This window comes from Patella vulgata, chromosome 7 (genome assembly GCF_932274485.2).
Source record: "Patella vulgata chromosome 7, xgPatVulg1.2, whole genome shotgun sequence".
Lineage (NCBI taxonomy): Eukaryota > Metazoa > Mollusca > Gastropoda > Patellidae > Patella > Patella vulgata.
This window is the reverse complement of record NC_065885.2, coordinates 46,152,493-46,164,580: the sequence shown is the minus strand read 5'-3', so window position 1 is coordinate 46,164,580 and position 12,088 is coordinate 46,152,493. Positions and strand designations below refer to the sequence as shown.

At 35.9% G+C, this 12,088-nt stretch overlaps 1 protein-coding gene across 1 annotated transcript in view; it reads right to left on the bottom strand.

Moving 5' to 3' along the window:
- Positions 1-12,088, bottom strand: part of LOC126828350 (nuclear pore membrane glycoprotein 210) — a 398,410-nt gene that overhangs the window by 20,238 nt on the left and 366,084 nt on the right. Inside the window, exon 32 of the mRNA XM_050558065.2 lies at positions 6,327-6,482. Within this exon, the coding sequence (XP_050414022.1) occupies positions 6,327-6,482 (156 nt within the window). The remainder of the gene's footprint in view (positions 1-6,326; positions 6,483-12,088) is intronic.

Below are 12,088 nucleotides of genomic sequence, written 5' to 3'. Positions count from 1 at the left end.
ATAATCACATAAATCCAAGAATATGCCATCAAAATAGAATCTTTCCTTCAACATTAGATGTGTGAAATTTGTCACGTATTCATTTCATAGTTCCACGAGTCTCACTAGATTTATACTTGCGTTTCAGTTATCGTACTATAACCGTGTGTGATCAGAAACAGAGTTAGCATTGTCTAGTATTTTTCGATATGTGTGTGTGTGAAATAGCTTTATTTAACGCTCGCTTCCACTGAAGTGATATCGCAGACGAGTTATCGGATACATATTGATTTGGGGTGTTATCTACTATTAGGATATCGTCGGTGGGCGATCAAAACCATGTGTATCAATTTTGGCGCTTAGAATCGTAAATTAATGGCGCGTCGAATGCTCTATTCGCGGTAGTTGTAATCCAGTTAGAACTCAAGTTATAGGCATGTGACTAAACATCGTATTCTGATTCGTGAAATTTTCTACAAACCAAAATGTTGTATCTTATATACGCCAATTTGTCATAAAACATCTTTCAAAGTCACGTGTTTTTTAAGAACCTAAAAGTCGTATCTCCTAATTGACATCGACGCAGGCTACAGGCTAACAAAGTAAGAATTTAATTTCACATTGCTATGTCCATTTTGACATAACAGTAGTATTTTGAATCTAAATGATAGAGGAATTCACGTTAGAAAGAGATAAAACGTGTAAAACTGTGTCCCAAATCTTAAACTTTTAGACACTCGAACAAACCAGCTTACTTAAAGGACAATATTGGTGCCAGTCATTATCACATATGTGATAGAGCTGGTTAAACACATTCCAAATATAATTTTATCTCAGAGATCATTGCTACGATAGCTGAGTAATACAGTTTTTCTGAATCGGAAGTGACGAACACCAAAGGAAAACACGAGTCGCCTCTCTATATAACTGACTGATGTGACGAATGATAACGGATATACGGGCGAATTTCTGCTCACTAATAATTCCTTCGGAGACAATAAGTTGTTATATGGGATGGTAAGAGGATACCTGACAATTCAATAAAGTAATTGAATGTCATTAGATAAGAGAACACGAGAAAAATAGAAATAGTCCGTACATTCCCTTGTTTATATTCATTCTATACCTTATAAAAACATGGTAATACACAGACTTTTTCTGTTTTTCTTTCGTGTTCACTTATCTAGTGATAGTCAATTCTTTTTATGAATTGTCAGATATCCTCTCACAGTCTCACACAACAACTTTTCGTCTTCTAAGGAATTATTAGTGAGCAGAGATTCGCCCGTATATCCGTTATCATTCGTCACACCAGTCAGTTATATAGAGAGGTGACTCGTGTTTTCCTTTGGCGTTCGTCACTTCCGATTCAGAAAACTTGTATTACTCAGCTATCGTAGCTATGATCTCTGAGATAAAATAATATTTGGAATGTGTTTAACCAGCTCTATCACATATGTGATAATGACTGGCACAAAAATTGTCCTTTAAGAATTTATTTTCACATTAGTAAGTCTTAAGTTTTGTCAAACTGTTTTATTATTATTCTTATTTGTTTCAGGTGCCCATTACAATGACGTATTCGAATTCGTCTTTCTCAAGGGGGAAACGTATGCTTCAGATCTCCTTAAATTAGAATAACCTATTTACACAGATTATTTTTCAGGGTAATTTACCTAGTACAGTGGCGGACGCAGGATATTTTTTTTATCGGCCGGGGGGCGGAGCAAATCGGGAATAATCGGGGTGTCAGTGGTGGATTATCAATTTAATCAGCTGTAGCTGACATAATTCAAGGCAAATAACCCTGAGCTATAATATCCACGACATAATTCAAGGTAAGGTCATAGCATCTAATACACAATTCCAGGTAAGTTTTCTGGTAGGTAACTAGCCTTGGATCGGTTCTGGTAGGTAAATATAGCCTTCGATAGGGATAATACTGAATACGCAACCTAAGATAAGATATCAAGTGTCGTGATATTTACTCCATATACAGGAGTTATAAACAAAACCCAATGTACGTTTAGCCAAGAGCATGGAATCTATTAGAGAAAAGCTATCGAATTAGACTTTTCAAAAAATGTTGTGAAGACTTGTTCTAGGTACATCTTGTCTGACGATGATCGGCAGTAATGGGACGGCAATTTAGATAAAGGGTCTAGAAATCTTTTAGCGGTTAAATATGTAGACGATTCTCTGTTCTTGGATTTTTTTCTCTTTTCGGTCGAGCCAGGTGTACCGTTTTTGGAAGGGTCGAACCATCTGTACACCATTATTTCTCCGTGAGCAAACGTCGATAAGAACATATTCTTGCAGACCTGTAGTCTGTCATTGTTTTTAATTAAGTGGTAATGGTAAGTAGTTTACTTTCTGTATGTCTTTTCTTCCGTTTTCATACGGTTCTATCCTTGACATTACATTTCTTTACAAGATTTACTATGTATACCTCTTTTTGGTCCCAACTCATCTTCCAGAATGCTTCAAATAGATTACGTCTGTCATCCTCTGTAAATTTTGAACATAATTTGCTAGGATTTGGAGCTTTACACTTTGATGTACAGGACGATGGTGTAAGTGTTTTTCCTGATCTCTTAGCAGCATATTTGTAATGTCCAACATTATGAGCTAAACCCATGTATGGTTTACCATGCATGCGTAATAGTTGGTTGTTGTTCTTAAGCCAAACTGCTGGATCAGAGCACCCTTTTTAGCTCTTTTTAGTATCTCAGCTGATATTGATTCTTCAGCGGATTCTATTGCTTTGTTTTCTTCAATTGAAATTGCGACCGACTCGACTGTGGCTGAAATGTCTGACGATGGCAATCCTGTAACTGTCAACAGATAATTAGACTGTGTTGATGCTGAAGCATTGTAAATATTTGTAGATTATGTGGAAGCAAGGACCGACTCCCCAACGATGACGAAGCGAGGCTAGAATTTGTCTGCGAATCGAAATCAAGGTAAGTTCTTTTGGTTGATGTTGGAGCGAGGTAAATGTTGGTTACTGAAGGTGGTGCGTGAGCGAGGTAAGAACTGGTTAGTGAAGATGGTGTTAAATTTACATAAGTACTGGTTACTAGAGGTTGTGCTTGGGCGAGGTAAGAACTAGTTACTGGAAGTGATGCTGGGGATTGTAAGTGCCGGTTACTAGAGGTGGTGCTTGAGCGAGATAAGTACTAGTTTCTGGAAGTGATGCTGGGGGTTGTAAGTACCGGTTACTAGAGGTGGTGTTTGATCAAGGTATGTACTAGTTACCGAAGGTGATGCTGGAGGGTTGTAAGTACCGGTTACTAGAGCTTGTGCCTGAGCGAGGCAAGTACTAGTTACCGAAGGTGATGCTGAAGGGATGTAAGTACCAGTTACTAGAGGTGGTGCTTGAGCGAGGTAAGTATTGGTTACCAGAGGTGATGCCGAAGGGATGTAAGTATTGGTTACTATAGGTGGTGCTTGAGCGAGGTAAGTGCTGGTTACCAGAGGTGAATCTGAAGGGATGTGAGTACTGGTTATTGGAGGTGGTAAAGGAATGCAAGTACTGGTTACTGGGGGGGGGGGGGGTGCTAAAGGTATGTAAGTACCATTTACTTGATGTGTTGCCGGAGCAGGATGAATACTGATTAGTGGTGATGGTTCTGGAGCGAAGTAATTATTGGTTATTGGAGGTGGTGCTGGGGCAGGTAAATACTGATTTCACGAGGTGGCACTGAGGACTGGTAAGTTCTTGGGCCTGGAAATGATGTTGAAACAATGTAAGTACTGGTTGCATGAGGTGGTGTTGGAGCAAGGTACGTGTTAGTAACTGCATGTGGTGCTGGGGCCAGATAAGAAGACAGCCACTCTAACTCATGATCACAGCTACATATTACTAAGGGGTCTGTAGAGGGTTTTGAAATGTCGTTAAGCCGTCCATTATTTATAGTAAATCTCCGACTAGATGCTTGACTAGATGTGCCAGATGGCAGAGGTATACATAGTAAATCTTGTAAAGAAATGTAATGTCAAGGATAGAACCATATGCGAAACGGAAGAAAAGACATACAGAAAGCAAACTACTTACCATTACCACTTAATTAAAAACAATGACAGACTACAGGTCTGCAAGAATATGTTTTATCGACGTTTGCTCTCGGAGAAAAAATGGTGTACAGATGGTTCGACCGTTCTAAAAACAGTACAACACCTGGCTCAACCGAAAAGAGAAAAAAATCCTAGAATAGAGAATCGTCTACATATTTAACCGCTAAAAGATTTCTAGACTCTTTACCTAAATTGCCATCCCATTACTGCCGATCATCGTCAGACAAGATGTACCTAGAACAAGTCTTCACAACATTTTTTGAAAAGTCTAATTCGATAGCTTTTCTCTAATAGATTCCATGCTCCTGGCTAAACGTACATTGGGTTTTGTTTATAACTCCTGTTTATGGAGTAAATATCACGAAACTTGATATCTGATCTTAGGTTGCGTATTCAGTATCATCCCTATCCAAGGCTATATTTACCTACCAGAACCGATCCAAGGCTATTTACCTACCAGAAAAATTACCTGGAATTGTGTAGTAGATGCTATGACCCTGGGCAGCTTACCTTAAATTATGTGGTGGATATTATAGCCTTGGGTTACTTACCTTGAATTATGTCTTGGTTATTATGGCTCAGGGTTATTTGCCTTGAATTATGTCAGCTACAGCTGATGAAATTGAGTGTTATATTCGGGTGCAGATAAGCTTCATAATCCACTACTGACACCCCGATTTTTCCCGATTTGCTCCGCACCCCCCCCCCCCCCCCCCGGGCCGATAAAAAAAATATCCTGCGTCCGCCACTGTACTAGGTAAATTACCCTAAAAAATAATCTGTGTAAATAGGTTATAAAGAACAAAACGTCGTATATACTCAGAACAGGCTTATAGTTTGTGAACAGAACGTTGTATATCACATACGCCGCCATTTCACAAGACAAAATGTCGTATATAGCCACAGCACATAAACCCCTAAAATTATCCCAAAAATAACCTTCCCATATTAAATTTTCCACAATTTATTTCATAAAAGAGAAATATAATCACATTCAATCAAAAAATCTGGGACCGCAGACAGATTTTTGTTTCCCCTGAAAACTTAATAAAATCCGATATACAAGGTTTTGATCGCCCAACGACGATATGTGACATATATGACTAATTTCTATGTGTTGTCGGCCGACATCAAGGAGATTAAAACATCTGACAATGTTGAAATCATGGGTCAATCACGTAGATTAAGTTTATAATCACTCTTATTGGATTGATACATATCCCGACAAAGGAGAAGCAATGACTTCTCTTCTGGATTGGACTGATAAATTATCCGATAAAGGATTAAGGCAGAATAACTAGTTAATCAAGGTAGGTTTATAGGCGGTATAACACGATAAGTACGTTGATCACTTAATTACCTAATCAATCCTTCCTATTATCAACGATAATCGGGTTAAGTGGAAGATATACTCTCAGTACACTATATTAAATTTGAAATTTTGAGTATTATTCACCATAACTTGATGTCCGATTGGGCATATTCCTGGTCGGACAATTTAGGAAGTTTGGAAAATAGTGTCGGACAAGTCTGGAATATATAGGCGAAATCCCATCACTGATCTGGGACCATAATCCATGAAGTTACGGTACGATATGTACGAATATTGAAAGGAACAGATATCTTTGGGATGTAAACATATATTTTAAGTTTCATCGAAATCAGATAACAGTGTGACCTGTAGAGGGTCCACAACCTTGGTATTACATAATTTAATAATCCAGGAACTTACGGTCCGATATGCGCAAATATTGAACGGAACCAAAATCTTTGGGTTATAAACATACATTTCAAATTTCATGAAAATTTTATCAAAATTGTGACCTCAGGGATGAAGAATTAAATACAAAATGACTGGAAGTCAGTTATGACATCATAGGAAGTTATGATAAATGACTTCCTGTCATTTTGTATTTAGTCTTCATCCCTGAAGTAAAGTGACTGTTTTTAGATATTGTATTCTTTCAATTATTGTATATCAACTTATCTGAATATCAAATGCATCATTTTGACTTAGTCAAAATTGATCCTATTAAACCGTCTGTAAATGTTTTGCATTACCTGCTTCTATTGACTGGAAGTTTCTCACATGAAAATGTGTCCGTGGGCGTATAAAAAGGTGTAAAACATTTGTTTTGTTAGACGCCAACAAATGTTTGTCTGTCTCTGTGACTGTCTATTAACAAAATAACTCCCAGTCAATATACATGATATAACCTTCATGTTGTAAGATAGAGTGTTCATTATAAACACAAGTGTCATCTATTTACCTGTATTTGAAGTTCATCCTTCAAGATGATGTTATTTCTAATTTGAAACCTGCTGCCTTTTTGAGATGTAACTTGTAGCTTGAGGGTAACATGACCAGCTTCCACAGCGGTCAGTTGCATAGCAAATTTACTCTCCTCTGACAACTTGATTCCATTCTATAATAAACAAGAACAGTTAAAATAAAATGTCTTTTTTTTAAAAGGTGATTTAAAAGATCGGTTGCCAGGCATTGAAATATACACCCACAGCATGCAGCTAAGTCATCCGGGCAGTCAACAAGGGTTTTCACATATTTTTTCTTTTGTCAGTAATGAAAACATTTACAAAACTAAGATCTGATTACGAGTAACAACCCATTAAACATACATTATGCAAGAGCTAAATCTGTCTATTGCAGGTCTTTCTTTAGGCCTGAAATGTTATCTAAATTATTAATTAGACATTAATTAACCTATCCAGACCATAATCAACTCCAGATGGCATTGCTAGCCTGCGATCTTTAGTGGATTATGAGCCGATTTACTGCATAAATTTCCTTCACGATTAAACGATTAAATGGATAATCAAGACTATGCTGTTCATCGTACTGACTTTAGTAATGATGATCGAGGCTAGGCAGAAATTTCAATCGCTTAGTTCTCGGTTCATAGTGGATCAATTTGAATGAAATTTTCAGCAAATTGCCTTTACATTATCTAGTTTTTAACTATTATAGTGAGAACTGCCAACTTGTTATCAAATCTCCCATAATGTATCACTGGCAGAAATTACGGAAATCATTGAAAAGCAATAGGCTTGTTTGTCTCTTTACCTTAAAACACTGTGTATAAATTTGAAGTCAATCGGATGTTAACTTTAGCCTCTAGAGCATTCACAAGATTTTTCAAAGTGATCAAGGGCCATAACTCTGGCAGTAAATATCGGAAATAGTTGAAAATCAATTGTGATCTTTAGAGGACCCACAAGCTGAGTATCACATACTTTTACAATATTTGCGTACCAGGAGAGGCCATTTTGTCTGGCAATTTCGGTCTGATTTTTTCAAAAATGCAAACTCAACTTAATCAAACTAAAGTGTCCACAAGATTTTTCAAAGTGATCAAGGGCCATAACTCTGACAGTAATTATCGAAATTGTTGAAAATCAATAAGCTTCTTCGTCTCTTTACCTTAAACACTGTGTATAAATTTGAAGTCAATCGGATATTAACTTTAGCCTCTAGATCGTCCACAAGATTTTTCAAAGTGATCAAGGGCCATAACTCTGGCAGTAATTATCGGAACGTTGAAAATCAATAGGCGTCTTCCTCTCATAACCTTAAACACTGTGTATAAATTTAAAATCAATCGGATATTAACTTTAGCCTCTAGAGCATCTACAAGATTCTTCAAAGTGATCAAGGGCCATAACTCTGGCAGTAATTATCAGAAATCACTTTAGCCTCTAGAGTGTCCACAAGCAATTGTGGATGCCGGCCACCGGATGGAGAGAGAGAGAGAGAGAAATGGAGTTTAACATCCACTCGACACAAACTAGGTCATTTCAGGACATGGTTTTAATTTTATTTCAATAATTCGCTTACGCGTAGGGGTCTTTAGCAGTGGGAGGAAACCGGAGAAAACCCACGAGGTTGGACAGGCGACCCTAATCCTTGTCACGTACAACCGGGAATTCAAAACCACGCCAGTTGACTCAATGACAGGCCTTATGATACAGCACGCACGTGCTAACCATTTGGCCATCCAACCCCACCCACCCACCACCCAGGCCGGCAGGGCTGGGGTAATGGTAATGGATAATGGTAATGGAATGTAATCATTACTTTTTTTAAGTAATGGTCATGTAATGAGTAATGGAAGATTTCAAAAGTAATGGGTAATGGAAATGTAATTAATTACATTCCCAAAATCATGTAATGGTCAATTACATTTCAATTACTTTTCAATTACATTTTATGGCATATATAAATATTTCTAATATGACGAGCCTCAAATTTTATAGCACCAAAGAAGTAATGAAGTGTATCTGACACAAATCCAATTCATTATAATTCTAAAAAAAAGATTTAAATAAGTTTTAAAAAATTATAAGAAAAATAAGAAGGAATTAAACATTTTCTATTATTACTTTTTATGTAGGAACCCTTTTTAGACATGTAACCTAAGAAGTGGATTTCTGATAAGATGTATATTATAATCAAAGATTAGTACTAATTTGCAGCCAATCACTCAGTCAATCAATCAGTCAGTTAGATTAAAAGACAATAAATAGTCTTACTGCACTTTAATCTTAATCTCAAGGTAACAAGTGACAAACCAAACAATGACCTTCAAGTATCTCATCATTTTATGGTTACTTAAAACTAATATATTTTGTTCTAGAGTCATGCTGAGAAAAACTATTTTTTTAAAAATTACTTAAAAGAAAATACAGTTAATTAACTATAGTTTTGATTCATTTTTCAAGTCATACAGTGAAAATGTCTGTTTTGTCACCACTGCCCGTCACTAAAAAATTTGCCTTGATGTTATAATTGCTAGAAATAATAATTCATAAACAAATATCTATTAAGAGAATCAAGGATTATTTTGAGTTGATTTTGTAGGTATTCATGGCAGAAAAATAAGGTTGTCTTTTTAATTTCTATGAAAAATGTTTTTTTATTTATATAGTCATAAAGTAATGGGTAATGGTAATTAATTACTTTCAATGTAATGGGTAATGGTAATTAATTACATTGCTAAAAATGAGAAAGTAATTGTAATGATTACATTTAAAATGTAATGGTAATGGTAATGTAATTAATTACATTGGCAATGTAATGAATGGCCCCAGCCCTGCCGGCCGGATGGACAGACAGGGGCGACGACAATATACGACAACATTTCAATGTGGGCGTATAAAAATGTATACAGATGTTTTTATTTCATATATATATATATATATAAAGTTGATACGGCTCAATATCGGCATAAACCATGTATTTTTATTTTTTTCTGAAACACCTCTGCGTCTAATACACCAAAAAATATGGTAAAATGCATAAAATCGTTTTGTGAAACTCATCTATCTTGAGTTAGGATGAAATTTTAGTTTAAGACAATTTTAAGGAGATTAAGATTGTTGATTGGGTAATCATGTTTAGTGTCTTGATTATCAAAGAAGTCATCACAGCTATACATGTCTTCTGTTATCTTTGTCATACAAATGAATTAAAATAAGGTTTTGGGTGTACAAGAGGTCTACTGTTATTTTCAGGTACCGTAATGGTATCAGAATCTGTGTTACATAATCACAGATTATCTCAGGTTCCTGCCAACTTGACACCTGTTTGCTATCGACAACCCTGGAGTTCTTGGTCTATGTGATTATTAGTGTTGAAACTACTATTCGGATATCCGTTAACGGATACAAAATAAGGGTTATCCGAATCATTTTACTATCCGTTTACTATTCGTTACAATATATTCTGACATTCTCGATGCTCTATATTTAGCCATTTTTACATCTGATTACTTTGAAATTTTCCCCAATGCTATTGATCACGTACGCAGCTTTGAGCATAAATGTTATCATCACGCGTATTATTTAGCGGTAGTAACTAATAAAAATATTAATGCAGTGCAACGAAAACAGTAGTCTAAATAAAAAAATATTCATTCATTCCTCGCGCTGGTTTACGCTAGATAGAAGCTACTTCTTGGGTTTACGGGATACAAGTTAACACTGTGTTTAGACTTCCCACAATGTAATTTATTCATAACGACCTAGGTCACGTATATTCTCACTTACTGATTGGTTCAATAGCAATAGATTATCAGAATGAGGCAAACGACCTTGGCGGAATAAATGCTAGATGTTTTTATTTTACTTTTTTCATTCGTGTTGATTAAGCAAAAATGATAAGTGGGAGGGCCGCGGATTACAGGAGTAGTTATACACAAATTTATTCACCTCATTGATTTTTTTGGATATCATGGATAGTCTTAATAATTGTGGCTAAAGGTAGGCAAGTTTTTTTCTTCGCAGCTCAAAAAATTTGCAAATCGAAAGTAAGATTTCATAATTGGCATACACAGACACTCATAAACATTGACATAAGAAAGAAATTATGAGTATATGAACTTTTGATGTGATTTTGTTCAAAAATTTCACGTTTCCGAATTATCCGACGAATAGTATTCGATAGCAAACAAAAGTAATCGGATCACAAATCTCGATCCGATTTTCAACACTAGTGATTATGTAACGATTAGTTAACCATACCTTGTTGGCATGTCTTATTTAAACTTTCTTTGATGATAAGCAAATGTTAAACCTGATATGATACATGATACATCAGCCAGATGTCAAATAAGATTCCTTTGTCTGGAAGGGTTTATAAGCCCAGAGAAGAAACAAATCGACAGTCGGGTCCGGCCAGGACACGAGAGCTGAGGCCGTGGGCACATTTATGCCAAGCTAGGACATGGCTCCCTCAACACAAGCTAATTACGGAGTCTTAAGTTTTGTATATAATTTATGTTAGAAGAAGAATAAAAGTATTATAAGATGTTAAACTAGTCTTGTCATCCAGAACTTGATAAAAAGTAATAGTGTCACATCTGAACCTCTGATAGAATGATTGAAATTTCAATTTCATTTGTAAGACTAGTACAAGATGTGTACATACACTTTAGTGCATTTTGGCGGCGATATAATGAAACAAATACGGACCATATTCTCACTCACGAATCGTCTCTATTCAACTCAGTCGTTGTTCTCATGTTTACGACCATGGTGAAAATAGAATTTGAAACAATAATATCCAATTAGGCATGCTTGTATATTTTACATGCCGTATGAAGCCACAGCAAACAGAATTCAACTATCGAAATATAATTTTTTTTAGGACAAAGCGAAATATCAAATAATCACCGCTTGGATTAATTATTCGGAGGACATAATGACTTGGGGAAGGCTTTATATATATCAATGGCAATTATCAATCAACTAATCATTAATCAATGACAATTATTACTTAATGACACGATCCAGATTTTCAGTTAGTTGATCAATTTATGCTATGCCGCCACATGGTTTTGTGTGGACACTCAACGGCAATTTATATATATGATTAGAATTTTAATATTTTTTTCCGATACTTCTCAGAAAGAATCGGAAGTACCCCAAAACATTATCGCAAAACACAAATTTTTATCGCCACTTTCGTTTTTTTATCGCAAATTGCGCCCTGAATACAGTCATGATACCGCAATGCACCATGCAGGGTGTCTGAGCCAAGAATATTTACACATTGCATGGGTTTTATATTCGTTAAAATTGTGGTTATTGGTAATACTTTAGCCAGATTTATAAACTAGAATTTCACGGCTTGACAACGATGCCAAGTATTATGTAAGGAGATTGACCGGTCATCACACTTAGTGTAGGCTCATTTGTAATTTTGTGTCACTTTTTTTGAAAAAGCAAAAACTCTGTTGATTCTGAAAGAAGCCGGTCATCACACTTAGTGTAGGCTCATTTGTAATTTTGTGTCACTTTTTTTGAAAAAGCAAAAACTCTGTTGATTCTGAAAGAAGCTATCATAAGTTTTTTAAAAAAATAGGGTGCCATTTTTTTCCACGTTCTAAACGTCCGAAGTCCAAGATGGCGTCCAAAATGGCCGCCGTTCAGCAATAATTCAATATCTTTGCTAGTACACATGATATGATGCCAAACAAAGTATCTAAATATAGGTTTTCCGACACAAGAAAACCTA